Source organism: Lithobates pipiens, unplaced genomic scaffold, assembly GCF_037356315.1.
Source record: "Lithobates pipiens isolate NorthernLeopardFrog02 unplaced genomic scaffold, aLitPip1_a1.2 Scaffold_8, whole genome shotgun sequence".
Taxonomy (NCBI): domain Eukaryota; kingdom Metazoa; phylum Chordata; class Amphibia; order Anura; family Ranidae; genus Lithobates; species Lithobates pipiens.
In genome coordinates this window covers 174,937,094-174,964,040 of record NW_027507903.1, presented here as the reverse complement: position 1 = coordinate 174,964,040, position 26,947 = coordinate 174,937,094, and the positions used below count along the sequence as shown (strand labels likewise).

General features: G+C 42.4%; 1 protein-coding gene across 1 annotated transcript in view; it reads left to right on the top strand.

Moving 5' to 3' along the window:
• Positions 1-20,439, top strand: part of SYPL1 (synaptophysin like 1) — a gene marked incomplete in the record, with an annotated part of 82,905 nt that extends 62,466 nt beyond the window's left edge. The window contains 1 exon segment of the mRNA XM_077468337.1: positions 17,734-20,439. Coding sequence (XP_077324463.1) covers positions 17,734-17,859 — 126 coding nt within the window.
• Between the last annotated feature and the right edge of the window lie 6,508 nt (positions 20,440-26,947).

The window sequence follows — 26,947 nt, the reverse complement described above, 5'->3', positions numbered from 1 at the left end:
TGGCTTACCTCTACGCAGTCCCCCCTCCCTTCAATCCATCATGAATGCTGCTGCCAGACTCATCCACCTTACCAATCGCTCTGTTTCTATTTCTCCCTGTCGAATCTCTCCACTGGCTTCCGCTCACCCAACAAATTCAAAATACCAGCTACTTCTAAAGCCATCCACAATTTGGCCCCTAGCTACATCACTAGCCTAGTCTCAAAATACCAACCTAATCGTTCTTTGTTCATCTCAAGACCTCCTGCTCTCTAGTTCCCTCGTCACCTCCTCATGCTCGTCTCTTGAACTTTTCAAGAGCCTCTCCAATCCTATGGAACTCCTTACCCCAATCTGTCTGATTTACCTCCTACTCTATTAGTTTTTAGACGATCCCTGAAAACCCTCCTCTTCATAGAAGCTTATCCTACCCACACTTAACTGTATTTTCCTTTTCTCCATCAGCTCATTCTCCCAGAGTTATTACCTTTTTTGTATCGCTTGACCCTCCCTTCTAGGTTGTAAGCTCTAACGAGCAGGGCCCTCTGATTCCTCCTGTATTGAATTGCATTCTAACTGTACTGTCTGCCCTCATGTTGTAAAGCGCTACACAAACTGTTAGAGCTTTATTAATCCTTCATTGTAATAATGGTACCCGAGCCCTGACACTCCTATAGATGTCTAAGCAGGGATTGCCTCTATTGCATCCAGTTGATGCTGGACTCTGCAGACACACAACTTTGCGCAGTACTGATCAAGGTGTTCCAGTAGGATGCTGTACAGGTTCAAGGCAGTGGACCCCAAAAGAAAAGGGGATTGAGTCCTTTAGTGTCTGGATGGACATAGCCCTCTGTGATGGGTGAAGATTGCATCCTTGACATTGTCTTTGGCTGGATCCTGAGGAGAAAATATAGGTGTCCTGTGGTTTGGGCTACTTTTAAGTGCAATCAGCTATAGCTAAGGTGCTGTTTTTGCTCTTGGCCTCTAGGGGCAATGGTTCTGTGTTGCTGAGTGGGAAGCCTGGTCTCTGGGCTGTTGTAGCTATTGAGATTGTGTAGTTCCCCAGGTTTTTTTTTTCTTCTCTGCCACAGCAAGGTACACCCGGCAGAACCAGAAACGTTTCATAGGGCAGAGCTGGAGGCCATCCTTATAAAGTGTAAAAGTTCTGGATTTTTTTTCCCTGAGGCTTCTGGTGGCGGTGGCAGCTGAAACTATTTGCACTCCAGTGCAACAAGGAGGGACACAAGGCAGGCTCTCCGTCTGGCTAGGGGCACATGAGCACACAACTGTGAAGGATACTGCCAGCTGGGGGTCCCTGTATACTGCTGTTCACTAGCAGACTTAAGTGGGGGGGTCCCTAGTTTTTACAAGGCACCCAGCTCTCACTGCCTAGGTGGAGACTCCTCTCCCATATTCTGGGACACCTCACAGGTCACAGGATGACCACTGAGAGCGCAGCCCGACTCGCGAACGCACACAGGTCTCGGTGCAGAGACGCCTAGGTAAGTATGATTCTGCAAAAAAGTGCAAACCTATACCTTTTTTAACCACTTCCCGACCAGCGCACGACGATGTACGTCGACAGAATGGCACGGGCAGGCATATTGGCGTACATGTACGCTGGTCGGGACCCCCGTGAGTCCGGTCGCGGGACCCGCGGACTCGATCGCCGCAGGCATCCCCGCGATCGTCTCACGGAGCGGCCAAATGGAGGAAATGCTGTATAAACAACATTTTTCCATTCTGCCTAGCAACTACTGACGCTGATCTCTGCTCCATGTGATTGGAGCAGAGATCAGTGTACACTAAATGAAAGCCCAACCCCCCCCCCCCCCACAGTTAGTAACACACCCCTAGGAACACTTAACCCCTACACTGCCACCCACTGGTTAACCCTTTCACTGCCAGTGTCATTTACACAGGAATCACTGCATTTATATAGCAGTGATTACTGTATAAATGACAATGGTCCCAAAAATGTGTCAAAAATGTCCGATGGGTCCCCCACAATGTCGCAGTCACAATAAAAATCGCAGATCGCCGCCATTACTAGTAAAAAAAAAAATAATAAAAAATTATTAATAAAAATGCTATAAAACTATCCCTATTTTGTAAACGCTATAACTTTTGCGCAAACCAATAATCGCTTATTGCGATTTTTTTTTTCACCAAAAATATGTAGAAGAATACGTATCGGCCTAAACTGAGGGAAAAAAATGTTTTTTTATATATTTTTGGGGGATATTTATTATTACAAAAAGTAAAAAATAATGCGTTTTTTTTTTCAAAATTATCGCTCTATTTTTGTTTATAGCGCAAAAAATAAAAACCGCAGGGGTGATCAAATACCACCAAAAGAAAGCTCTATTTGTGGGAAAAAAAGGACGTTAATTTTGTTTGGGAGCCACGTCGCACGACCGCGCAATTGTCAGTTAAAGCGACGCAGTGCCGAATCGCAAAAAGTGGTCTGGTCTTTGACCAGCAAATTGGTCCGGTCTGAAAATGGTTAAAGGGCTTAAAACAAAAACCCTCGACCTGTGCACTCTGGATCAACCCCAAAAACTTTTAATATAATATTAATGAGTACTAAACATAGAGCAGCCCGTACTGCATCTCAAAACCCTAAATCGTAAAAGGAAAACTATTTTCATACCGCTCTCTCTAATAATTAATACAAACCCAATTATAATATTAAATGTAACCAAAACAACTCTTACATTTTATAAGTTGTATATGTATAATGTCTATACACCGCCACCAGTCCACCATGTAGTCCATACAATATGTATATGCAAGTGCCTTCTTCCACCATCCCCTAGGCCAGGGGTAGGTAACCAGTAGCCCTCCAGCTGTTATGGAACTACATTTCCCATGAGGTATTACCAGGCAATTTCTCCCAGAGGTATGATGGGAAGTGTAGTTCTGCAACAGCTGGAGGGCCCCAGGCTGCCCTACGCAAACATCCTACTCGCCGAACGTACGTAACCACTATCACAAGTAGCCATAATAAGCATGTAAAGCAGAGATGTATCCTCCAAGGGAAGAGAAAACGGCCCATGTAGATGCACACCCACTAGGCAATGGTATGGTAAATCAAATGTTTAGGAAGAAAAGATATAGTGCAGTTTGTAAATTTGCATCGCAACTATAGTGACGCTTACAATGTTGCCGATCAATATGAGCTCATAAAACGAACAGGGATGCCGATCGGATTCCACCTGCATCCCAAAGGATGGCAAAAGTGACATGTTGCGTACTACCCAACCCGATGCGTTTCGTCAGCAACGCCTGATGTCATTGGGTTTCATGTGATCGAACATTTCCTCCTTTTTATACAACCGCCGTAAAAGGATATCAAATCCTCCTCTTCAATCCTTGTTAATGGTTCATAGACCAATATAAAAGCTGCTATGACAATACACAATGCTTTATTAACAACTGATTAGTCTAAAGTGTTTTTTTTTTTTTTTTTTTTTTATAATTACATTTTTGATTAGTATTAAACTGTTCAAACTAACCCAATCTAGGGGTAGGAACTAGATACCAACTACAAATCTATATAAATGGTACTATCAAATAGGATGATATAAACCACTATGTGGCTAATAGTAATTGAAAAATGAAACTACACCATCTTGTGGATTAAAAATGGTAATGCACGAAAAAATTGGTACCATTTTATATTACAAAAAAGAAAACCCAACTGAAGAGAACTATGGAATTGAAAATGATTTTAACACCATCACAATTAATAATTGGGCAGTTCAAATCAATATCCACATTAATACTTGTGGGATTGAGAGCATTTAATTAAAAGATCCATTCTGTTTAATTTTTGGCAATGCGATTCAACCCCATCTATTCCACAAAGAGGCCAGACTAGGATCTCTATTGTGATAGGTTCTAAACTGTTTTGGAACCCCCCCCCCCCCCCTTTTTAGATATAGATAGATAGATAGAGATATATGGATTTGCATGTCTCTATTTTCTTACTCCTAATATTGGTTTTCCTACAGACTTTGCACTTTAAATCAGGTGGTATCTAAAAAGGTACAAAGCCTTGGGGGAGATTGTAAATATTAGAGATTTTATTTCTTAAGGTTGGTGCCCTCCAGTAGATACATTGGATACATTTGTGGTGTTTAGGGAGAAGACTGCCTAGTGTCTTATCCCTCAATAGAATAGGCCAATTTTTTATTTTTTTTAAATGATGTGCTCAAGATCTGTAATCTCTTGAAATCCATCAAAGCTATAGTGTTTGTATGCTTATTTCTACTTTTTTTATCCCTCTCCTCCAATAAGCACCGTTGGGTACAAGTTCAGATTGTTGGACGTACTCTTCCATATTGGCGTAATTGCGTTAAATATGCATAAGCTGCCCCTTGGGGATAGCCCCCACCACCCAAGGTGTTTTCCACGGAGGGAACATGGGGACCCACCAGGACTATTCAGGAGGGGTGGTTGGACTCTCCACAGAAGGCCTTTTGGCCCTGGGGGGACAGCATTGGAACCAGCTGTGGATACCCCAACATCAAGGGGATCCCAACAGGGGGAAGCTCCACATTTGCAACATATTGCGTTACAAAGAGACGTCCTAGAGGGAGGCAAAAGAGGGATCAATAGGCCAGGGGTCTTCAACTTGAGTGATGAGACATTTAACACTAATGAATTGAGGGACTTGGCCTAAAATATAATCCAGATAAGGGCTTGGATCAGTTTGACGCTTGTATAGATACCGAAAGATTTGTTAGCTTAATAACATTTATGCCTTCTTTTTTTTCTCTCCAACATCCTAGAGAATAAAACGGTCTTTTGTTGGAAAAAAATACATTTTAAAAAATACACTTTAATAGATATATTATAGTAAAGTTAGCCCAAATTTTTTTTATTGTGAAAGATAATGTTACGCCTAGTAACTTGATACCCAACATGTCACGCTTCAAAATTGCACCCGCTTGTGGAATGGTGACAAACATTTACCCTCGCGTGATTTTATTAGACTTTTTTTTATTTTTATTTTTTATTTAAAGAACAGTGTAAAAATAAAGTAATTTTTATTCCTATTACAAGACATCCCTCGTAATAGAAAAAAAGTCAGGACCTCTTAAATATGAGATCTGGGGTCAAAAAGACCTCAGATCTCATATTTACACTAAAATTCAATAAAAAATAAATAAAAATGTTGTGATCTAAAAAAAAATTGCCCTTAAAGAGCTATGGGCAGAAGTGACACTTTGACTCCAGTAAGCAATGGAGGCACCGGAGAGCGGTGGGAGGGAGGTTCCTCTTCTGCCCCTATATAAGTGATCTTGCGGTGAATCCTCTGCAGAGACCACTATTATCGGAAACCGGACCGCCCACTGATGAAGAGGGTTATGGCAGCTAGGTTAATATGGGTCTTCAAGGAGGACAATGGTTGTCTTTGTGGATTTTTGGGAGCTGGTATATAAGCGGCAACCTGGGAGCCTCAGGAATAATGTATCTTGGTACTTTTTTAGTTAAACTGGAAGTCCACCCTAACGCTTACATTTCTCCCCTGTAATCATTACTGTGAGCTAAGTTCAGCCTTAGGCTCGGTTCACACAGGGACAACATGACTTCAGGACGGCCTGGTCTTCTGACGGAAGGCGACGGCGACAGAAGACCGGGCCACCGCTAGTAAAAGAGCTGGAAGAAGAAGCGGTGGCCCGGCAAGAAGAACCGAAGAGGGGGACAAGACCCCCGAAGTCGGAAGAAGAGGGCGGCGGCGAAGAAGAAAGCCGGCTCCTCCGCTAGTAAAAGAGCTAGCAGAAGATAGCGGAGGAGTCCGGCGAGAAGACCCCCGAAGACAGAAGACCCCCCGGAGCTGTGCAATAAACTATTTTATCTTGTGCGTTGTGTTTTTTTTACTTTATTTTACAGGTGAATGGGTAGGGTACATTGCACCCCATACTCATTCACATAGGGTGGGGGGCCGGTATCCGGGGGCCCCCCTTATTAAAGGGGGCTCCCGGATTCCGATGAGCCCCCCCGCCCGCAGACCCCGACAACCAACGGCCAGGGTTGTCGGGAAGAGGCCCTTGTCCTCATCTACATGGGGACAAGGTGCTTTGGGGTGGGGGGGGCCGCACGCCCCCCCTTCCCCAAGGCACCCCCTCATGTTGAGGGCACACGGCCTGGTACGGCTCAGGAGGGGGACCCGCTCGCTCGTCCCCACCCCCTTTCCTGGCCGGCCGGGTAGCGTGCTCGGATAAGGGTCTGGTATGGATCTGGGGGGGACCCCCACGCAGTTTTTTTTTCGGCGTAGGAGGTTCCCCTTAGAATCCATACAAGACCTAAGGGCCTGGTATGCTCTCGGAGGGGGAACCCACGCCAATTTTTTTTCATAAATTTGGCGTGGAGTTCCCCCTTCAGAGCTAATAATTCTGTCAGTCGCCTCCGTATAGACTGAGATCCGACTTGGAGGCGACCTCCATTGAAATCAATGGGTACCAGTCGCCTACAAGTCGGATTGAAGTAGTACAGGAACCTCTTCTAAAGTCGGAGCGACTTCAGTAGCATGCATTAAGACGGCTCTCATTCACTTACATTGATTTTTAAATGTTATCCGACTTGAGGCGACTAGGGGCAACCTGAAGTCGGATCTGAGTCGCCCCTGTGTGAACCGGCTCTTGTGCCTCAAAATGAGAAAAATTCCAGTTCTTCTACCTTTTTTTTATTTTGTAGTATCCAGTGCCATCACTTGACTTCGATTCTACTTCCTTCTGAGAATAAAATCTGCCAGTGGGTGTGGTTCCTGAAAGCTAGTGATCACTTCTTGGGAGAAACACTGTTCCTGTGTAGTCAGTCAGCGTATACATGATGGGGGAGGTGCTGATCATGGGTTCCCGCCCAAAGTTCTGTCATTGTACATCCTAATTCATGAGAAAATTAAAGGGGGGGGGGGGGGGGAAGGTGGGCACTGGTGGTGCACCTGTTCCCATCTAGGCGACTTTGATAATCTAATCAGCAACTTTTGAAAAGGTACCTGCAATGTGCCTTACTCTAAATCGTGAAACTTTGTGGTTGCAATAGTGGGTAACTTGACTTGTCATGCAACTGTGTCCAAAGTCTCCTGACAAGTCACAGCCCATTGATTTTAATGATACCCGTTCCTGACTTTGAAAAGGTACCTGCAATGCTTTTATGCAACTTTGATCCAGAATGTAAAGATGGATCAAAGCTGCACTCTAAATCGTGTAACTTTGTGGTTGCAATAGGGGAAACGTAGCCTAAGGCACCACCAGTATGAATTGACAAGTCACAGCCCATTGATTTCAATGGCACCCGTTCCCATCTATGCAACTTTGAAAAGGTACCCGCAATGCTTTGATGTGACTTTGAGCCAGAGAGTATAAAGTTGGATGAAAGTCACACTCTAGCCTTGGGCTACGTTTCCACTAATCCAAAGTTGTGTGATTTTGAGTGCAGCTTTAATCCAACTTTACACTCCAGATTAAAGTTGCATCAAAGTAGTGCAGGCACCTTTTCAAAGTCGCATAGATGTGAAAGTTTCCCATTGAAATCAATAGGCTGTGACTTGTCATGTGACTGTGTCCAAAGTCGCACTAGTGGAAACGGAGCGTTAAACTCATTACTTACATGTAGCTCCCTCAGCTGGGCGTGTGCCACACATTGCCTTGCAGAAACAACTACGTGGTTGTACACTGTAGAAAATCTGCAGCATGTTGCATTGTAATTTATATAATACTGTTTCTAACAAACAGAACATTTCCTCCCTCCTGGTGGGAGCGTGTAGAAGAGAAGGACAACGTTACCAGGAAGTGAGAGGCCCCCAGAATTCAGAAATGAGGAAGGTTGTCCCTGAAGAACAGGAAGAAGCTGATTGCCAAGCTTAGAAAGTCAAAGGCAATCAGCTATACAGAAAATGAATGATGATAAAGAGATTTTGCATATCATTTTTGACTGGACTTCCACTTTAATACGCCCCTTTTTCTTAGCTTTCTTAACAAGTCTAGTCCAGCGCTTCTAATTTATTAACCACTTATGGGCCGTCACCATAGATTTACATTGCTACTTTGACTTTAAATACCGTTATGACAGGGGGGTCTGCTGTAAGATAAAAGTGGTCTTCACTGCGACATCACTTTTATCAGCAGCAGGAGAGGTGCCCACCAACTCCCGCCGCGTCCTGAGTTGTCTCTGGCGCTTTACCGATCTGACGGTAGTGACGGAGACGATCTGATCCTTTGCCCTGATGGGCTGAAAGTCGAGTAAGGGAATGATGGGCCCCCACTTGACTCTACCATTAGATGACAGGAGTGACCTCAAACATCACTTCCGCCCAACCTCCTTAAAGGGACAATTTTTTTAATTTATTTTTTTAATTCCTTTAAGTGTAAATGTGAGATCTGAGGTCTTTTTGACCCCCAGATCTCACATTAAAGAAGTTCTGTTTTACTTTATATATATATATATATATATATATATATATATATATATATATATATATATTTATAAATTATAAGGGGTGTTTTACATTTTTTTTTTGTTTTAAGGAACAGTGTAAAAATAAAGTAAAATAAGAAACAAAAAATGTAAAGTGTCCCCTCCCTCTGTGCTCGCTGAAGCAAACGCATACGTAAGTCACGCCCACATATGTAAACGGTGCTCAAACCACACATGAGGGATCGTTGAGTGAGAGCAATAATTCTAGCACTAGACCACCTCTATAACTCAAAACTGGTAACCTTCAGAAATTTTTAAACGTCGCCTATGGAGATTTTTAAGTGCCAAAGTTTGTCGCCTTTCTATGAGCGGGCGCAATTTTTGAAGCACGACATGTTGGGTATCCATTTACTCAGCATAACATTATCTTTCACAATAAAGAAAAAAAAACTTTCTATAAGGTTTTCTTATATTTTAACCACTTAAAGTGGATGTAAACCCACTCTCATCCTTTCTAAACTACTGCAATATTTGTTATCTAGAAGGATATACATGCCTCCTGCAAATGTCTCCCCTCTGTCTGCTATGCGACCCGAAAAACTGCAGATTTTGTGGGTGGGTCTGTTTTCCATGGCTCAGTGGGTGGAGTCGTGATGTCAGTAGACTCTCCGCCCACCTCTACACTCCCCTTATCAACATGCATTTTCTCCTGTGTATTTCTTACACTGATCTTCTGCTATGATCACTAACATTCAGTCAAAACCCAGAAAAGTCCCCACATGACTTCAGCATGCCAAATCATGCTGAGGTGTGGAACAGCCAATCGTTGCAGAGCAGCAGAAGAAAGGCGTGGGAGGGAATTAAAAAAAAATAATAATGCATGTCTCTTAGGCTAGTGCACAAGATATGTAAATCACCTGTCACTCACAGCGAGGGGGAGGATTTGACAAAGTTTTTCTGTCTGTCAAGATTTATCTCACTGAACAATGAGGATTGCTCAGAGCTGGATTTACCCTGTAGCAAAACTGGGCTCAAATGATAGGAAATCTTATACTCTACATTATGACAAAAAAAAAAAAAAAAAAAGTTTGGGTTTACATCCACTTTAAGGACCAGTCGCCGCAGTTATACCGCGGCACGTTGGCTCCCCTGCGTGAATCGCGTCATTGTACGGCGGTTGCGTGCGGAAGCACCGCTGGCTGTGTGCTCTTGCATCCGCTGCAGGAGCATGCCCACAGGTCGGGCGGACTCTGTCCGCCCGCGGTCTGCAAATGCCTAATGCTTTGTAAACAAGGCGGATCCCCATTCTGACAGGGGGCATGTCAGAGATCTACTGTTCCCAGTGATCGGGAACAGTGATCTGTTATGTCTCAGGCAGCCCATCCCCCACCACAGTTAGAACACACCTAGGGAACACGGTGATCCCCCCCCCCCCCCTAGTGTTAACCCCTTCTCTGCCAGTGTAATTTTTACATTGATCAGTGCATCTTTCTTAGCATTGATCAATGTAATAATGTCACTGCTCCCTAAAAAGTGTCATTTAGGGGTCAGATTTATCCGCCGCAATGTCGCAGTCCTAAAAATCGCAGATCGCTGCCATTACCAGTAAAAACAATTTAAATAAGTCCCTAAAATCTATTCCGTCGTTTTGTAGATGCGATAACTTTTGCGAAAACCAATTAAAATATATGCCTTATTTTTCTGAATATATTTGATGAATATGTTTTTGTTTTAACTTTTTTTTTTTTATTATTATAGCAAGAAAGTAAAAAAATACTTTTTTTTTTTTTTTTTTTTTTCTTTCTATTTTTTTTTTTTTTACAAAATTGCAGTTTGTTTTATAGTGCAAAAAATTAAAACCTTAGCGGTGATCAAATACCACCAAAAGAAAGCTCTATTTGGGGGGAGGAGGAATGTCAATTTTGTTTAGGTACAGCATCGCAGGACCACGCAATTGTCAGTTAAAGTGACGCAATGCCGGTTTGCAAAAAAATGGCCTGGTCATTAAGGGGGCAAGTCCTTAAGTGGTTAATTCAAAAAGTATATTTTTTCCAAAAATTGTTTGTAAGACTGCTGCGGTGAGACAAAGTATTGCAATGATCTCCATTTTATTCTCTAGGGTGTCTGGGGGAAATTTTTTTAAATAAATAAATATAATTTTCTCTTTCCAGTCCTCCAGTACTGTTTCCAGTCCTCTGAGGGGAGAACAGACAGTTTGTCTGTTCATACAGAGTATGAACAACGATCTGTCATCTCCCCTGCACAGTCCCACCCCCCCTTCAGTTAGAACACACAATAGGGAACACATTGTCGCCTTGATTGCCCCTAGTGGTTAACCCCTTCACTGCCAGTGACATTTTTACAGTAATCAATGTATTTCGCACTGCGCTGTAAAAATGCTAATGGTCCCAAAAATGTGTCAAAATTGTCCAACGTGTCCGCCATATTGTCGCAGTCCTGATAAAAATCGCCGCCATTACTAGTAAAACAAAATTAATAACAAAAATACCATAAAACTGCCCTATTTTGTAGACTCTAACTTTTGTGCATACCAGTACACGCTTATTGCGATTTTACCAAAAATATGTAGAAGGATACATATCGGCCTAAACTGAGGGGAAAAAAATGTATATATATTTTTGGGGGATATTTTTATAGCAAAAAGTAAAAAATATATTGTTTTTATATTTTTTTCAAAATTGTCGCTTTTTTTGTTTATAACACAAAAAATAAAAACCGCAGAGGTGATCAAATACCACCAATAGACAGGACGTCAATTTTGTTTGGGTGCAATGTTGCATGACCACACAATTGTCAGTTAAAGCGACACAGTGCCGAATCGCAAAAAGTCCTCTGGTCAGGAAGGGGATAAAATCTTTCGGGGCTGAAACTGTTAACTTGTAAAAAAATAGACTTGGTCCTTAAGTGGTTAAATACACTCAATACTGCAGGTATTAATGTGGACATTGATTTGAACTGTTATATCTCCAATTATTGTGATGATTTTTTTCCTTGGTACCAATATGGTAACAATTTTTTAGTGTATTACCATTATTGTGAAATCAAGAAAGGGCAAAAACTGAGGACACTCAGTTAAGTAGTTTTATAAGCATAGTTTGGGACTTAATATGAATCGTGCAGTACAATAAAACTAAGGAATCATAGATTCCAAAACGTAATACAAAGTAGCAAATTGGCATAACATAATGGTAACACAAAAATGACATCATAGTTTCGAGAGACACATTGATATGTGTCTCCACAGTACTAGATATATACTGTATGCTATCCAATAGGACAGGGCTTGACAAAACCCGGTCACCAGGTCGCATTGGCGACTAGAAATAGCGACCTCGCGCCTGGGGCAGCTGGGGGTATCCTGTGTCTGTGGACCCCCCCCCAGCGTGATCGCGTCGGGCCGTTCCGCCGGCGCCCGAAAATTTAGGCCGCGGCTTTGAGGCCTTCTGCGGTCCTATGATTCCTTATGGAATCTGGCGCATCTTGTGGTCGCCGTTGGTATGACAAACCAGCAATGTTAATGAAGATTCCTCTGCCTGTATTATATTACCTGCCTCTTCTTCCCTTTATTTAGAACCCCCTAAACATTATATATATTTTTTATTCTAACACCCTAGAGAATAAAATGGTGGTTGTTGCAATACTGTCTGTCACACCGTATTTGTGCAGCGGACTTACAAGTGCACTTTTGTTGGGAAAAATAATTTAGTTAATAAAAAAATAAGACAACAGTAAAGTTAGCCCAATTATTTTTTATATTGTGAAAGATAATGTTACGCCGAGTAAATTGATACCCAACATGTCACGCTTCAAAATTGCACCCGCTTATGGAATGGCGACAAACTTTTACCCTTTAAAATCTGCATAGGCGACGTTTAAAAAAATTCTACAGGTTGCACGTTTTGAGTTACAGAGGAGGTCTGGGGTAGAATTATTGCTCTCGCTCTACCGATCACGGCGCTACCTCCTATGTGTGGTTCGAACACCGATTTTATATGCGGGCAGGACAGGGCGCGTTTAAAAATTATTATTTTTTTCTGCTTTATTTTAACTTTTTTTTTTTTTCCACTGTTCTTTTAAAAAAAATGTTGTGTCACTTTTATTCTTATTACAAGGAATGTAAAAATCCCTTGTAATAGAAAAAGCATGACAGGTCCTCTTAAATATGAGATCTGGGGTCAGAGAGACCTCACATCTCATATTTACACTAAAATGCAATTGAAAAAAAAAATTGTCATTTGAAAAAAATAAATAAAATGTCCCTCTAAGAGCTATGGGCAATGACTTGGAGACGGGGGGGGGGGGGGGGGGGGGGGGGCGGCGACGACGGCGCTGCTATCTTCCCCTGACTTGTCTCCATGTCAGGCCAGGGACAGGTCCGGATCGTCGTCACGGACCTGGCTCCTAACTTTTTAAGCTGGCTCCTAGATTCCAAGCAAATTTGTCAACCCCTGCAATAGGATATATAGACCTTGTTTGGCACGTGATTCCATCCCCAGTAGGACGGATATAAAGGAGAGAACAAGGAATTTGGGACTTTATATGAGGACATCAAAATGTACCTCCATCCCCGGCAATTAGATAATTAGGAGCAAAGGTTGGGACTTTATATGAATCATGCAGCCAGGGAGATTACACAACATAATGATGTCTGGCAAGTAATACAGGTTTGTGACCATTGCTAATGCATAGTAACCAGGTAATACAAAATAAGGTAAAAAATTGAAAAACTTTAATTCCGTAATATATTTTATGTATAATAACACATTGGTATAGCAGCACAATGGTAACATCATAAAATGACCAGACTCATTGCTAAAAATCCTATTACCATTAAAGATGCACTAGATGGTGTAGTAATTTAAAGTTCAAACAATTTTATACTATCAAAATATAATCCTGATTAAAATTAACATTTTTAATCCTTTAAAAAAAAAAAATCTATTTTATGAGTTAACCACTTGCCTACCGGGCACTTAAACCCCCCTCCTGCCTAGACCAATTTTCAGCTTTCGGTGCTCTCTCATAAATATGTAAATAATGCATAAAAGTCCAGAGAAGTAAAAAAAAGTTCAATGAATCAACAGCTGATCTCCCTCCACCTCATCCAGCAGATATAAGGATAGTAAGGGTCCCATCACCATCACCCAACACGAAAGACCCTTACCCTCCCATGTAGTTCAGCAGTCATATGGGTAAAAAGAAATCACATCGCTCATTGCGCAGATAACTTAAAAAACATTAACCAATTTTTTGATGAAAAAGGTTCCACTCACATTTTAGTTGATTTAAACGAACAAACAGCTGAAGTGTCCAGCGCTTCCGTAACAATTGCTGCAGTGTAGTCTGTCCGAGTCCCACGTCAAGCTCCGTCCAACGTTTCGTCACTCAAAGTGCATCATCAGGGGCGTCCATGTTTTGAGATCTCTCATTGGACACGCTGACCGAGTGCTAAATGGCTGCTGGGATTGCCCATTTGGCATGATCTGTGATTGGCTGTGTCCAAGGGACACAGCCAACACAGATATTCCCCCGATGTGCACCTGTGGGGGGGAACAAGTAAACAGGAGGATGTCCAGGGAAGCCCTCCTGGCAATTCAGTGCCATGCTGTAGCAGTCTTTCGGCTATAGCGCAGGTGCCCAGTGGTTAAAGCATTGGGTATTGTCATGGTAGTTTTTTATCTTGGTCTATGTACCATTAACAAGGATTGGATATCCTTTCAAGTTGTAAAAAAAAGGAAGTGACGGGTCTTGTGACTTTGCTGACGAAATGCGTCATTTGGGTAGTATGTGACGCCACTTCTGCCATCCTTTGCAGCGCGATCAGCACCCCTGCTTGTTTTATGAGCTCACATTGATCGGCAAAATTGTAAGTGTTTACTCCTATAGTTGCGATGCAAATAAATTTACAAACTGCACTATGAGAAGCTTTTCTTCCCGATATGCGATTTACCATACCCTTGCCCAGTGGGTGTGCATCTATATGGGTCGTTTTCTCTTCCCTTGGAGGATACATCTCTGCTTTACATGCTTATTATGACTACCTGTGATGGGTGTCATGTATGCAGGGCAGCCATTAGAAATTTTGGGGCCCCTTACAAAACTTTAGGCCTAGCCCCCCTTGGCGCCTGAAAACCAACATTCCCCAGGGCCTGCCTACTGGCTGTCCCACCGAATCTGCCCACATTGTGGACACTGAATGGACAGATGGATGGTCCTGGGCGTGGATGTGGATAAGTTGTGGAGACTGGAGGGATGGGTGATGCTGTGCGTGAATGTGGATACTGCAGGGATGGATGATTGTGGATACATTGTGGAGAGGAATGGATGATGCTCTAGCATATATAAGGGACCCCCTCAAAGTATTGCCTATATTGTAGCATGCATTGCAAAGGGACCCCCTCAACGTTTTGCTCATAGGGAAGCATATATTACAAAGGGACCACGTAAAAGTCTTGCCTACAGTGTAGCGTGCATTGCAATGTGTACCTGTCACAGTCCTGCCTATAGCCTAGCATACATTACAAAGGGGACCCATTACAGTACTGCCTATAGTATGATATGCATTACAGTGGGGAAGGGGCATGAATTATAGAGTGTATCTGAGCCTTGACTATAGAGAAGCATGCATTACAAAAGGGACCTCTCAGAGCCCTGCCTATTGGATGACATGAGGCCCATTAGTCCTGCCTATAGTTTAGCATATAGCATAGCAGTACAGGAAGGGGGGTTCTGGCGTGCGTTGTGTACAGGGAGGAGGGTTCTGGCGTGCGTTGTGTACAGGGAGGAGGGTACTGGCGTGCATTATGTACAGGGAGGAGGGTTCTGGCTTGCATTGTGTACAGGGAGGGGAGTTCTGGCGTGCGTTGTGTCCAGGGGAGGAGGGTTATGGTGTATGTTATGTACAGGGTTCAAGAGAATACTAGGTACCGAGTTCATTCATCCATGTACATCCCAATACTGCACCTCTCCTCCCCTGCTACAACCTCTGCAATACACACACCTCTCCTCTGCCCTCATCTTCCCATCCCCCAAAGTGCCACCATCCTCCACATGATTACCTTTGTAAAAGAACATTTCTGTACACTCCTTTTCAGCTTCTGAACTCCCTGACGAGATAAGGATAGTTGTGCAGAGCAGGGAGGCTGTTGAAGGAGCCCTGGGAGAGCTGCTCTACCACCACTTTCAACTACTGCAGAAACTGAAAGCAGAAAAAACCCTGCCTTGGTACCTTTCCCCAGCCAGCAATGTACGAATGCCTCTTCCCTTATACACTGGTTGCTTGACAAAGGGGGTGGGTACGGGTAGTAGTCACGCCCATACCCGACATCACAGCTCGGATCTGACAGGTGAAGGGTCTCATTGGGGCTGCACAGTGGACATCCAGCTGGCTTGCTCGCCCATCCCTGGCTGTGCTGGTTGTTGATGATATCAGCAACAGAATATGTATCCTCCCTTCTCCCTCTCTGTAGCGAGCATCGGAGGGGGGAAGGGGGGCCGGCCAGGCAGGCCCCTTGGGACACTCAGGCCCCTTACAGGAGTACTGCCTGTACCCCCCCTGATGGTAGCCCTGCATGCATGTTTGGTGAGTAGGATGTTTGCCTAGAGAATGGTGGAAGGAAGGCATCTTGTTTCACATCATATTGTTTGGAATGTTTCACTTTCACTGATTGGAGCAGTGATTCTCAACCAGGGTTCCTCCAGACGTTGCTAGGGGTTCTTTCAGCATTGGGCAATTTCTGCCTCTCAGGTAAGTTCCCACTGACTCCATTGATTTTTATTTTTTTATTTTTTCGCTATCTGTAAGGAGGTAATTCTTCCCAATGATCACAAGTGTAAGGACCATTCTTCCTACTGACCATCACACCAATGTATCATGAGTTGGAGATTTCTAAATTTTAGCAGGGGCTCCTCGAGACCAGAGAACTTTTTTTAAGGGTTCCTCTGTGTTAAAAAGGTTGAGAACGTCTGGATTGGAGACATCTGGTAACGGTGTATGGACATTATAGATATGACTTATAATTTACCACTTCTCTTTCACAATGTTTTGTTCATGTTTAATCCTGTTATAATTATGGTTTGTATTAGTTGTTTCTAGAGTGCGGTGTGAAAATTGTTTTCCTTTTATGACCGAAAGATGATTTGGTTTGGAATAGGGATCGACCGATATCGTTTTTTCGGTGCCAGTATGATACCGATATTTCGGCCACCTCTCCTGCCGATATTACGTGCTGATATTTTGTACATTTTTAAACTTTTCAAAAAAAATTAAAGATGGCTGCTGGCTGTCAACTTGCTGTGGTTGGGTGTCTGCTGGCTGGCCTCAGTGACCTGGCACCTTGCTGTGGGTAGCTGGCCGGCTGGCGTGTCTGTCCAAGTGGCCTGGTGAGGGAGGCTTGTCAGACTCAGAATGTTAAGCCCAGTGCGTGGAGGCGCGAAGACGTTGTGTGTGCATGCCCCTGTGCACTGGGTCTGCAGGCTTCTGGGCCCCAAAAAGATGCCCGCGGAGACCAATATTGGTCTAGTTTGTGACCGATACTGATTTTTCGGAAAATGTTTATATCGGGCAGCAACATTCAGCCGCCCCGATTGTTCGATCCCTTCTTTGGAACTGTGCGCAGATGAGCAAAAACTGGTATGTATGTCCTATCTGGGACCTGAAAGGTCTAAACAAGTTTCTTGGGTTTCTCAAATTTTCATATGGAATTGGCTCATTCAGTGGTGGTACCGCTCAGCAGGAATACTTTCTTGCATCAGTCGACATATTTTTTCCTGCACATCAAACATTCTTGTGGTTTGTGGAGGACTGGAGCTTTGTTTGTGGCTCTGCCTTTTGGGCTGGCCACAGCTCCTTGGGCTTTCACAAAATTGTTGCTGGGGTATCTAGACAACCTGTTGCTAAGAGACTGGTCAGCGCATCAGTTGCGGACAAATGTGTCCCTCACGATTCGTATGCTGGAAAGTCTGAGCTCTCAATGTGAAGAAATCGACGTTGGAACCAGCACAGAGCCTGAATATCTGGGCCTAATTCTTGACGCTTGACCGAAGGTGTTCAACCACTTTAATTAAACTTCACCATTTAGTGTTTTTACGTCAATAAGGTAGGAAACCATTGCTTCATAGTAATTTAACTGGTAGGACTCCTAGTCATCAAATTTTAATCTAGGAAAAAAGTGAGACAGTGGCTTTGCTCTTAGAAAGGAGCAGTAGAAGGCAGCGACCCTTCTAAGTTGCTCTGCAAATGGGAATGTTTTTCAGATGTTTGTTGACCAACAGTATGGTTTTTAATTTTTAATATTTTATTTTTAGGCTTTTGGATTCCTGAATTTGATTTTGTGGGCAGGCAATGCATGGTTTGTCTACAAGGAAACCAATCTGCACGCTCCACCACCAACTTCAAACCTTGAACAAGGCCCACCACCTTCATCAAAGTAATAAAGGATCCAACACAGATGTCATCTATATTTTTTTTTTGCCTGTAATTTGGTGTCTTTCAATACATGAAAATGGAATTTTGCGTGTTACATTTGTAAATGAGGTTAGCTGCACGCTATTACTCATTTATTTTATTTTTTGCTTAAAAGATGACCATCTCCAAAAAGTTTGTAACTGATAATGACACGGTTAATGTCCACAATGCTGGTATTCAGTATATAAATACAAATCCTTTTCTTCAGATGCCCCAATTTTATTTAATTTTTCTCCAAACTGGCATGCTGCCCAGCAAAATTGACAGTGACCATATAATATAATATACGCTTACTAAATAGAATTACCAAAAAACAGTTGCTAGAATACAGTATTTTTGATGGATTGACACTTTAAAAATAAAAATAAAATTATATATATATATATATAAAAAATATTATAATCTCCATATGATAGGATGAAACTGTATATGTAATAGTGAACATGCAAGGATTTGGACTTTAGGTTAACCTAACAAACTTGTCAGTGTGTGTCATTTTTTTTGGGGTATGTCATCTTAACTAATGTGCTTTCTCAAGGAGCATAGCTACAAAGAAAATCTAGCCCATTTTTGAATGCTAAGTGACACTTGAAACACTAAGAAACTTACACCTGTAATGTAAATAATTCCTTTCAGATTTTTGATTTATAAAGGCTTTAAGTACTGTAGTAGTAACTAGTTGCCAAACTGCTGTAACTTTTTTGGGGCTTCCCCCTTAAAGGAAAACTGTGTGAGAGAGAAGGAAGGCTCTTGCTGATGATCTCCTGAAAGCCAGTTTCCTGGATTTAGGATTTTTGAGATGCTAACCTGGAACAAGCATGCATCAAGCAAAGTCAGAACTGTTCTGCATGTTTGTTCCAGCTAAGTAACACAAAGTAGTAAAGCCAATTCAACAGCTTGTATGGACTCTCGGTACAGGTTTCCTTTACAGTGAACTTTTTCTGGCCTAAAGCATATCTATGGTTAGTGCTGGCATGTTGTGGTAGCTAATCAATTAATTCTTTTGGAGGCCCAGATAGTTAAATGGAGTTTTACCTTTTGCCCAAGTTGAAATGAAGCCTTGCTTATGTCCCTTGTCGTTCAGCCGTCAGTACCACAATATTTGCAGGTGGTATAGGCTCTGACATCTGACCGTTGAATAATAGAGGTGGTTCTTAAAGGTACAGGGCTTAATCTCAACTTGGGCAAAAATGTACAGCCTAGGAGCCAAGGGACTCCATAGAGACTAGTTTGAAGTCTAAAGTTTGGTATACACTAGTAGATTACCTTTCAAAATGTTTTCCTTTTTTAAGTATGTTTTGTTAGATTTTTCTAGTAGTTGGTGTGGTCAAATCATTTGGTTTTTGATCACAGTGACAAATAAAAATGTTTTAAGGAGCAGGATGGAAAATCTTTCTCGAACAAATTTCTAATTGTGTATGTGTTTTGTTTTTTTTGTTCTGTAAAGTCCATTCACTCCAAAACTAAATGCTAAAAGCAAACTAAATAAATTTCAAGCAACATTTGTCAAGCTGTTGAATGTATTGAGAATTGTTTTACAAATGTTAATTCGAAAAAATCTACTGGTGCATACCTGGCTTAACACAGTGGTTGCTAGCCCTCCCTTACTTTTGTGAGCTGTTTTAGGCCTAGGCATGTTTATTTTAATTAAACTATGATCTGTAACAATTCAGTATTTTGCAGTACCTGTAAACTTGTACCACACCTCCCGTGTTTTTTTATTAGTTTTTTTTTTAGAAGTATTTGTTTTGTATCTTACTATACCAAGGCCAGCTATGAATCATTCATTTCCGTGTTGTGTTAATGAAAGTTGTTATACCTGTTCATTGGGGCCTATTGTGTTATTCATAGTTACTCATTTGAAGGATATTTGAGTTTATTTCACAAACGGAAGTCCAACGTCATCAACTACCTGACAGCACCAACATTGTAACAGCTATCTAATGGGGAAAAAAATGTAACTTTGATAACTGTATATTGTTAATACATGTAATTTTATAGTCCATAGATTCCTTTTTAGTTTTATTTTATACTAAGCTGTGACCATGACACAGGAGATGAATTATAATACTATCTTGGTTGCTGTAACAGTTGCTATGGTATCTTAAAAAAAAAAAAAATTAAACAATGTGAATAGACTAATGGCTGTTGAATCTTTGGTAGTTTTTCCCTTACTTCTTGGTTTGTGGGTAAATGTAAAGGCATATGAAATAAAAGAAAAAATTATTCACATACAGATATTTTCATTACGTGTATTGAACTAAAATACAGTTATTAAAATGCAGCATTTTTGCCCTTGTGCGTGGTGCTTTAAGTTAAACCAATGTTCACAATTTTATTTAGGATCTTGTATGATTTATTGTTATGACTCCTTTAAAGTTATCTGTACCAACTTGCACCATATTAAAATGCTTTGTACTTATGGGTTGGTGTTCATTACTGTAGCCAAAAATTTAATAGGGTTTTGTTTTGAAAGAAATCTGATGAAATTGCTACTGAAATCTTCCTGTGAAGAACACAAAATAAAGCTGGTACAAAGATTCAAATGTATGCATATGTTTGTCAGTTAAGAAAAAGTCTTAATTTGATGGTTTTTAAAGTGTTACTAAAGCCAGGACCCTGTATTCCTGCTACCTGGTGTCCCACGGTTCAAAGAACATGACATGCTGTTATTTTAGTAAATAGAAACTGCTTAATACCTTTTCTCATCAGCAGTATATAGTAGTCTTGTGACTTCTATCCATTTCTGGTTAACTGCTTGCCGACCACCGGCTGTCAAATGATGGCCAGGCAGCACAGCTCTCGTTGCTGATGCTGATAAACAGCCATTGGCCAGCTGTTTACCCATGTCATTGGCTGTGATCCTTTCACAACCGATCACTAAATGTCAACAAACCGCGGTAACAAGATGTTATCGGGTTCTCCTCGCACACAAATCGTGTGTGTGGAGGAGATTGTGGTAACATCTCATTGCCGCTTACAGTACACACCAATCACACTGATTGCCCCCCCTCCCCCCCCCCCAATAAAGAGGACCTGTCACCACCCATCATAGTGCCTGTCACTCACAGTTCATCTGAGTACCTATCACAGTCCATATGAGTACCTGTCGACCGCCCTTTAGAGTACCCAAGAACCTGTCACCAGCCCATCAGAGTACCTATTTGCAGCCCATGCCTCATAGAATATACTTTGGGGTGTACAGGCAGGCTGAGCGATCCATTCCAATACCGGAAACAGTAGAATATTACCACACACCAACTTCCTGTGTGCTCTGAAAACTCTTTACCGCTACCTTTGGTCTGCTACCTGCTGCATCCATCTAACCATCACTGGACCAAGTTACATCAAGGACCCAGGGATCATCTGCCATTGTCACTGGCACTAGTGGTGTGGAAGCTGCTCCATTGGTGTGATTACATCTCCTGATTTTTTTTTTTTTTTTTACGGATGCAGTTTATTTTGTATAAAGCGGCCTGTCCAGTAGGGGTGCCCGGGCGCCGCCCCCTCTCTCCTCGCCACGCCCTATATGCATAATGGATAGATTCATGCATAGCATGAATAGCCATAGCCACCACTCCTGAGCCAAAGCCCGCACCAGAACCAGAAAAAATCGTATAGAGTCATCTGAAGTTAATGTTTTGTTCCTTTTTCCCAGCATAAATACTGACTGATACCCATGGACCATAGTAAGAATGACAAGAGTTTAGTCGATTGGCCAGGACTTAATCAGAATTTTAGCGTCAACATTTAATAATGAGATTGGGTGGCAAGAGAAGCAGAGCACTGGATCCTTTCCTGCTTTGGGGACCACGACTATAACTGCCATAGAGCGGGGGAGCTGGTTATTAGTGAGTGCTACCTTAAGTGTCTCATATAAATGCGGGAGGAGGAGACCCTCATCCCGTATACCCTCAATGTGAGCAGAAGGAGTTTGATCCCTTGAAAGCAAAGCTGTTTACCCATCTTGTTCACCTGATCAAACACCCTTTTTTATTGGTGAAGAATGATTTTAAGGGAGGCCTCCACTCTAAGTAGAGAAACCTCTCTGTAGGCCAGAAGCATATCTTGGTAAACTATCCTATCCAAGGAGGCAGTGTAACAATCCTACAGTTCTTAGTCTTGTGCTTCCACCATAGTCAGGGCAGCCTGGGAATCTTTTCTAGCCCCACTGATATAAGTCCTATATTGCCTCCTGGTGAAGGCCTTGAAGGCATCCCAAACTACATCAGGGGAGGTCGTCCCAGGGTTACATGAACAATAATAAGATGGCACTAATCATTTGGGGTTCAACCCTTTCATCTGAGGTTTAATACCTAGATAGTCTCCACAATTTCAGTCCCACATCAAAACGCAGTAGCATAGGTGCGTGATCTGAGCCCACCCCCCCCCCCACGGAAGAAAATACACTTCTCGTATGATCGGGAGCATTGCCACGCTTGCATACAAGAGGTCTCTATGAGAAAAGGTAGCATAAGTGGCCTAGTGGCAGGTAATTCCCCGCTCCGTCAGTTGTTTCCATCTAAATAGGTCATAGAAATCAAAGGATAGATTCAGTGGTAACATCAGGTGTTAGCTTATCCAGGTGTGGACAGGGGGGTATATTAAAGTACCCAGCTAGGAGAACATTGTCAGTGGAATATCAAGCTTCAATCTGGATTATTTTTGCTAACACGGAAACAATGGCAGGAGAAGGTAAATAAAGTCCCACTAAAACCATCTCCACCGAATCAATAACAGCGTGTAGAATTACATATTTACCCTTAGGGTCTATATGGAGGTCCAGCAAGTGAAAATCGAGATTCTTCTGGATCAATATACTGACCCCTCTTGCATGTGTCAAGTGGGTTGCATGGAGATTCGGTGGAGATGGTTTTAATGTCCCACCCAGGGTCTTTTAAGACTCAAAATTCTGCTCCCTACCAGTTGGGTCTCCTGTAAAATAACAATATGGGGCTGGTATGTTTTGAGGTTATTAAAGCGCCTTAGTTTATCATTCCAACCCCGGACATTCCAGAAAATCAGTGTCACTGGAGCCATAGATATTTGTTACCAGAAAAAATAGCCTTGAATCTCTCACCGGACCCCCCACCAGACCCAACAGGGATACCAGCACAGCATTGTTTATATATATATATATATATATATATACCACCTCAGTATAAGTCATATAGTTCAGATCCGTACGTACCATACAGGAAAAAAAAAAGGTAGAACATTCTCACTCCAACCCACCTGCCTTGGGAAGCTATGAGCCACAGAAAAGGGGGGGAATTTAAGACACTAAAAGGTAGGTAGAGAGCGTAGAGATTCATTCATGCCACCTTATGTCCACTAGGTGCTATGAAGAAATCTCTTGAGAGGACCTTGAGGGCATCGTTCTTAGTTGCAAAGCTTGTAAACTGTCAAAATTAGAGAACTTTCCCTTCTCCAGAAGAGAGGGATTAAAACTTGTGTAAGTGCAACCTGTATTAGTTTATTAAATTATTTGACAGTATTACACTATGGTGGTTCCTTCCTGTTTTTATCTATATGGTGGGAAATTAGCAGTGTGGCCGTAGGAGTATAACATTGCCAGAGTGGAGCGTTTTAAAAGGATTTATCCTCCAAGCAGTTTAAACCTTGACTGGGTGACAAGTCATTGACGATACTTGATCTCACATAAGGGATCAAAGCAGCTGGTAAGCGGCAGTATTGTTGGTGGTGAAGGATCCTTTCTCTCTCTTTGGTGACACTTCTTCGTCGGTGTTGTGTGTAATATCACAGTGGAGATCACATGGAAAATTGTTCCCTTTGGAAACGGACTAAATAATTGTTTGCACCTAGGGACAAAATCTTGATTTTAGCGGTGCACGGGTTTATTTTTTAAATAATTTTAGTTGAAATTAATTTTATATTATTTGCATTTCACTTTAATATGTGTAAATAGTTAATCACTGACCTTTTTTCTATCTATATGTATTTCGTTATTATATAATTGTTCACTATAGCGCAACTCTTTGGAAAATTGTTACTATTATTGTGGGTATCTCATATTTTAGTTGCAGCTTCTAATTCAGTCATGGTTTAATTGCATAGTCAGTTTATTTAGCACTTTTTTCATTTTTATTAGTATTATTCAGACAACGCTGTATTGCCACTTTCTATGTTTGATCCATAGTTGCTATGGTGCTGCACATGTGATCAGCTATGACAGCACAAGCAGCCAATGATATTTAGATTTTATTTAATTAGCTGCTATATCAATCTGAAAGCAATCATTACTTTCAGTTACTGACCTGACAGCAAAATGGCGATCTTTAGTAACTGCACATGTTTCATGAGTGAGGCTGGTTTGACATATATGCGAATTGGATGCGGGTTTCCCGCACATAGGTCTGGGGCAGTTGATTGCAAAAGGGTCCTGTGTATGTTTGGGTCAGGTCCAGGTGCAAATTCAGGCAAAAATTTGGACCTGATTCGCACCTAAACCGGTGAACAGACACGCTTTGGACACCAGGCACTAACCCGTGACCGCACATATGTGAATTCAGCTTCAGTCAGCCAGGTAAATAGTGTTTTCAGAGGGGATCTGTAATGACAGCCTCAGATTTCCTTTTGGAACAGATTTCCTTTATTACATTGACTTGAGCCCTAAAAGGTTTGTGAGTATAAGTAGTTTTTTTTTTTATCTAAGGAACACTAGATGGCAGTGTTCTTCAACAGTAACATTTTACTATGTCATTTGAAGTGATATTTCTTATTTCCTAGTTTCCTCAAGGACCCTAGCATGGGTAATCTAGTCAGATTTGCCTGTCAGTTTTCAGGGGGACCTGATCAGAAGGTCCATGAAGTCCTATGGACTGGTGGGTGTAAACGGAGGAGGGAGCCAGAGGATGGGGCTGAACCATGCCGTGTGTGTCTATGGACAATGCACAGCCCGGCTCAGGAGCGAGCCTGCATGTCTGCCCCCATAGCAAGCAGCCTGCTATGGGATCAGACACAGAGGAGGAGGAGCACTGGTAGGGGACTCCAGAAGAGAAAGTTTGGGACTGCTCTGTGTAATACTATTGCACAGAGCAGGTAAGTGTGGACATGTTTATTATTTAACTAAAAAAAATGTTACAATCACTTTATTCCCTCACAATTAAAATGCCTATACTGCCGGAGATGTAAGCATTTACCATCATTGCTGTGTGCATTATTTCCAACACAGTGGTTGTTTCCCTTTTCCCTTTGAAAATGATCTCTTCCTGATTTGGGTTATTAGGTGTCTGTTTCTCCAACGTACAGGGTTCCACTGGGAGAACCTTTGCTTTTGTGCTGCTGCTGGCACTGCATACAGTGCATCTCCTCCTTCTACTGTCCGGGTTCATTGGACATAAAGCTATCCACATGCTTCTCCCTCTTCGAAGTGAGTTACTGATGGTGCAGCTCGAGTTGGGACAGTCTCTATACAGAGCTCGTGTGACACTTTGAGGGTGCTGGTGGTGATTAACAGACCCAAATCTATCTCTCCACTCCTCATCTCACACACTTTTTTTCTCACACATCATTAACTTATTAATTGACATATATGTGTGGATGTTGCTCTGGATTCCTCAAAATTAATCTTTTCAAACTGAGCTCATAAATCCCTCCTCTTCTAACTTCTCCATCAAGATCAACAGCACAGCAATCAATCACACCCCTCAGGCCAGGATGTTAGGTGTAATCCTGGACTCTACTTTGACTTTCAGACCCACTTTCAATCACCACCTACAGCTTCACAACATTTACAAAATGTGGCTCTTACTAAAGGCCAAACTTTTTTTTAAGCTTTTTATAGCGTGAGAGGGATTAGAAAACATGTTGTTTTTTTCCTTTTTTCTGTCTGCCTCATTTGGGGAGATTCACCCTCTCTATTTTTCTTGTTTACCCTTATCACCAAAAGTGAAACAGAATCACAAATTTGGATTTGTCCCCATAGCACCCTCTAGAGTGTGCTACCAGTATTGGAAGAATAGATAAATTATATTTTGGCCAGGAATAATCTGAGCCACTAAATTGGGTCAGGGTTATTAGAGACCAGGGCTGGGTGACTCATCGTGGCAGCTCTCTCTGGTGCCTCCCCCTGGTCTGGAAGGTTGGAGAACCTTCTAGAACTAGAGGATGGGGGTCAGGGGGAGCTACCATGAATAATTGTGGGGTCTCTGCCAATCCCCAGAAGTGGGCTGGAAGGGGGCAGAGATTACCTCATATATAGACATGGGCCAGGCCAGCAGGGAGTCGGTGGAAGATGGAGATGCAGTGTTGAGGAAGCTGTTGGTGGCCCTGAGGAGTACCCCCTAGTCTGGGGGTAGTCCTTCCATGGGCCAAGGCTCAGATGTTGGAAGAATCCTGCCAGAGACAGAAGGGAGGAATCTCTCCTGGAGTCATGGGAGCAAATAGATGACAGAGTGAATAATTCAATGCTGGTGGGGACCAACAAAGGGGGGAGACTGCCATATGTAGCCAGGGTCCCTTGAAGACAGCGGTGGGCTTAAGACTTCTGCCTTTCCCCTGAGAGATCTCCAGAGAGTCAGCCGAGTGGGCTGCTGAAGAGTCAGTCAGGTGGACTGGTGTAGAGAGGCAGCTGAAGCCAGGTGAGCTGGTATTGCCTGAAGAAGTGGTGCTGGGATCAGTGATCACAAAAAAGGAAGCAAGAGGGAAGCTACATGCTGTGTCACTCCACATGTGCTACTGTTTTGGGACTGCGAACAGAGGCTGAGCAAAAGAGTCCAAGAATGCATGGGATGAAGGTTGAAGAGGAGCCTGTGTATATATATATATATATATATCATGTTGTCCCTGAAGTTTTCTGAAGTCAATGGGCATCCCATAACTCCCTATCCCCATTGTTAACCCCCTAATAAACAACCAAAAACAAAGCTGCGAACCGTTCCCTTGACTCTGAGTGTCTGCGAAGATTCGATGTGCTTGGCTGTGCAGCAGTGGGGGATCCCTGTTCAATTGCCGCTCCTATATGGGGTGTGCTACAGCCCCAAAAAAGCAATAGAGGGGAAATCTTACAATGTGTACCTGGATCTGGCGCCA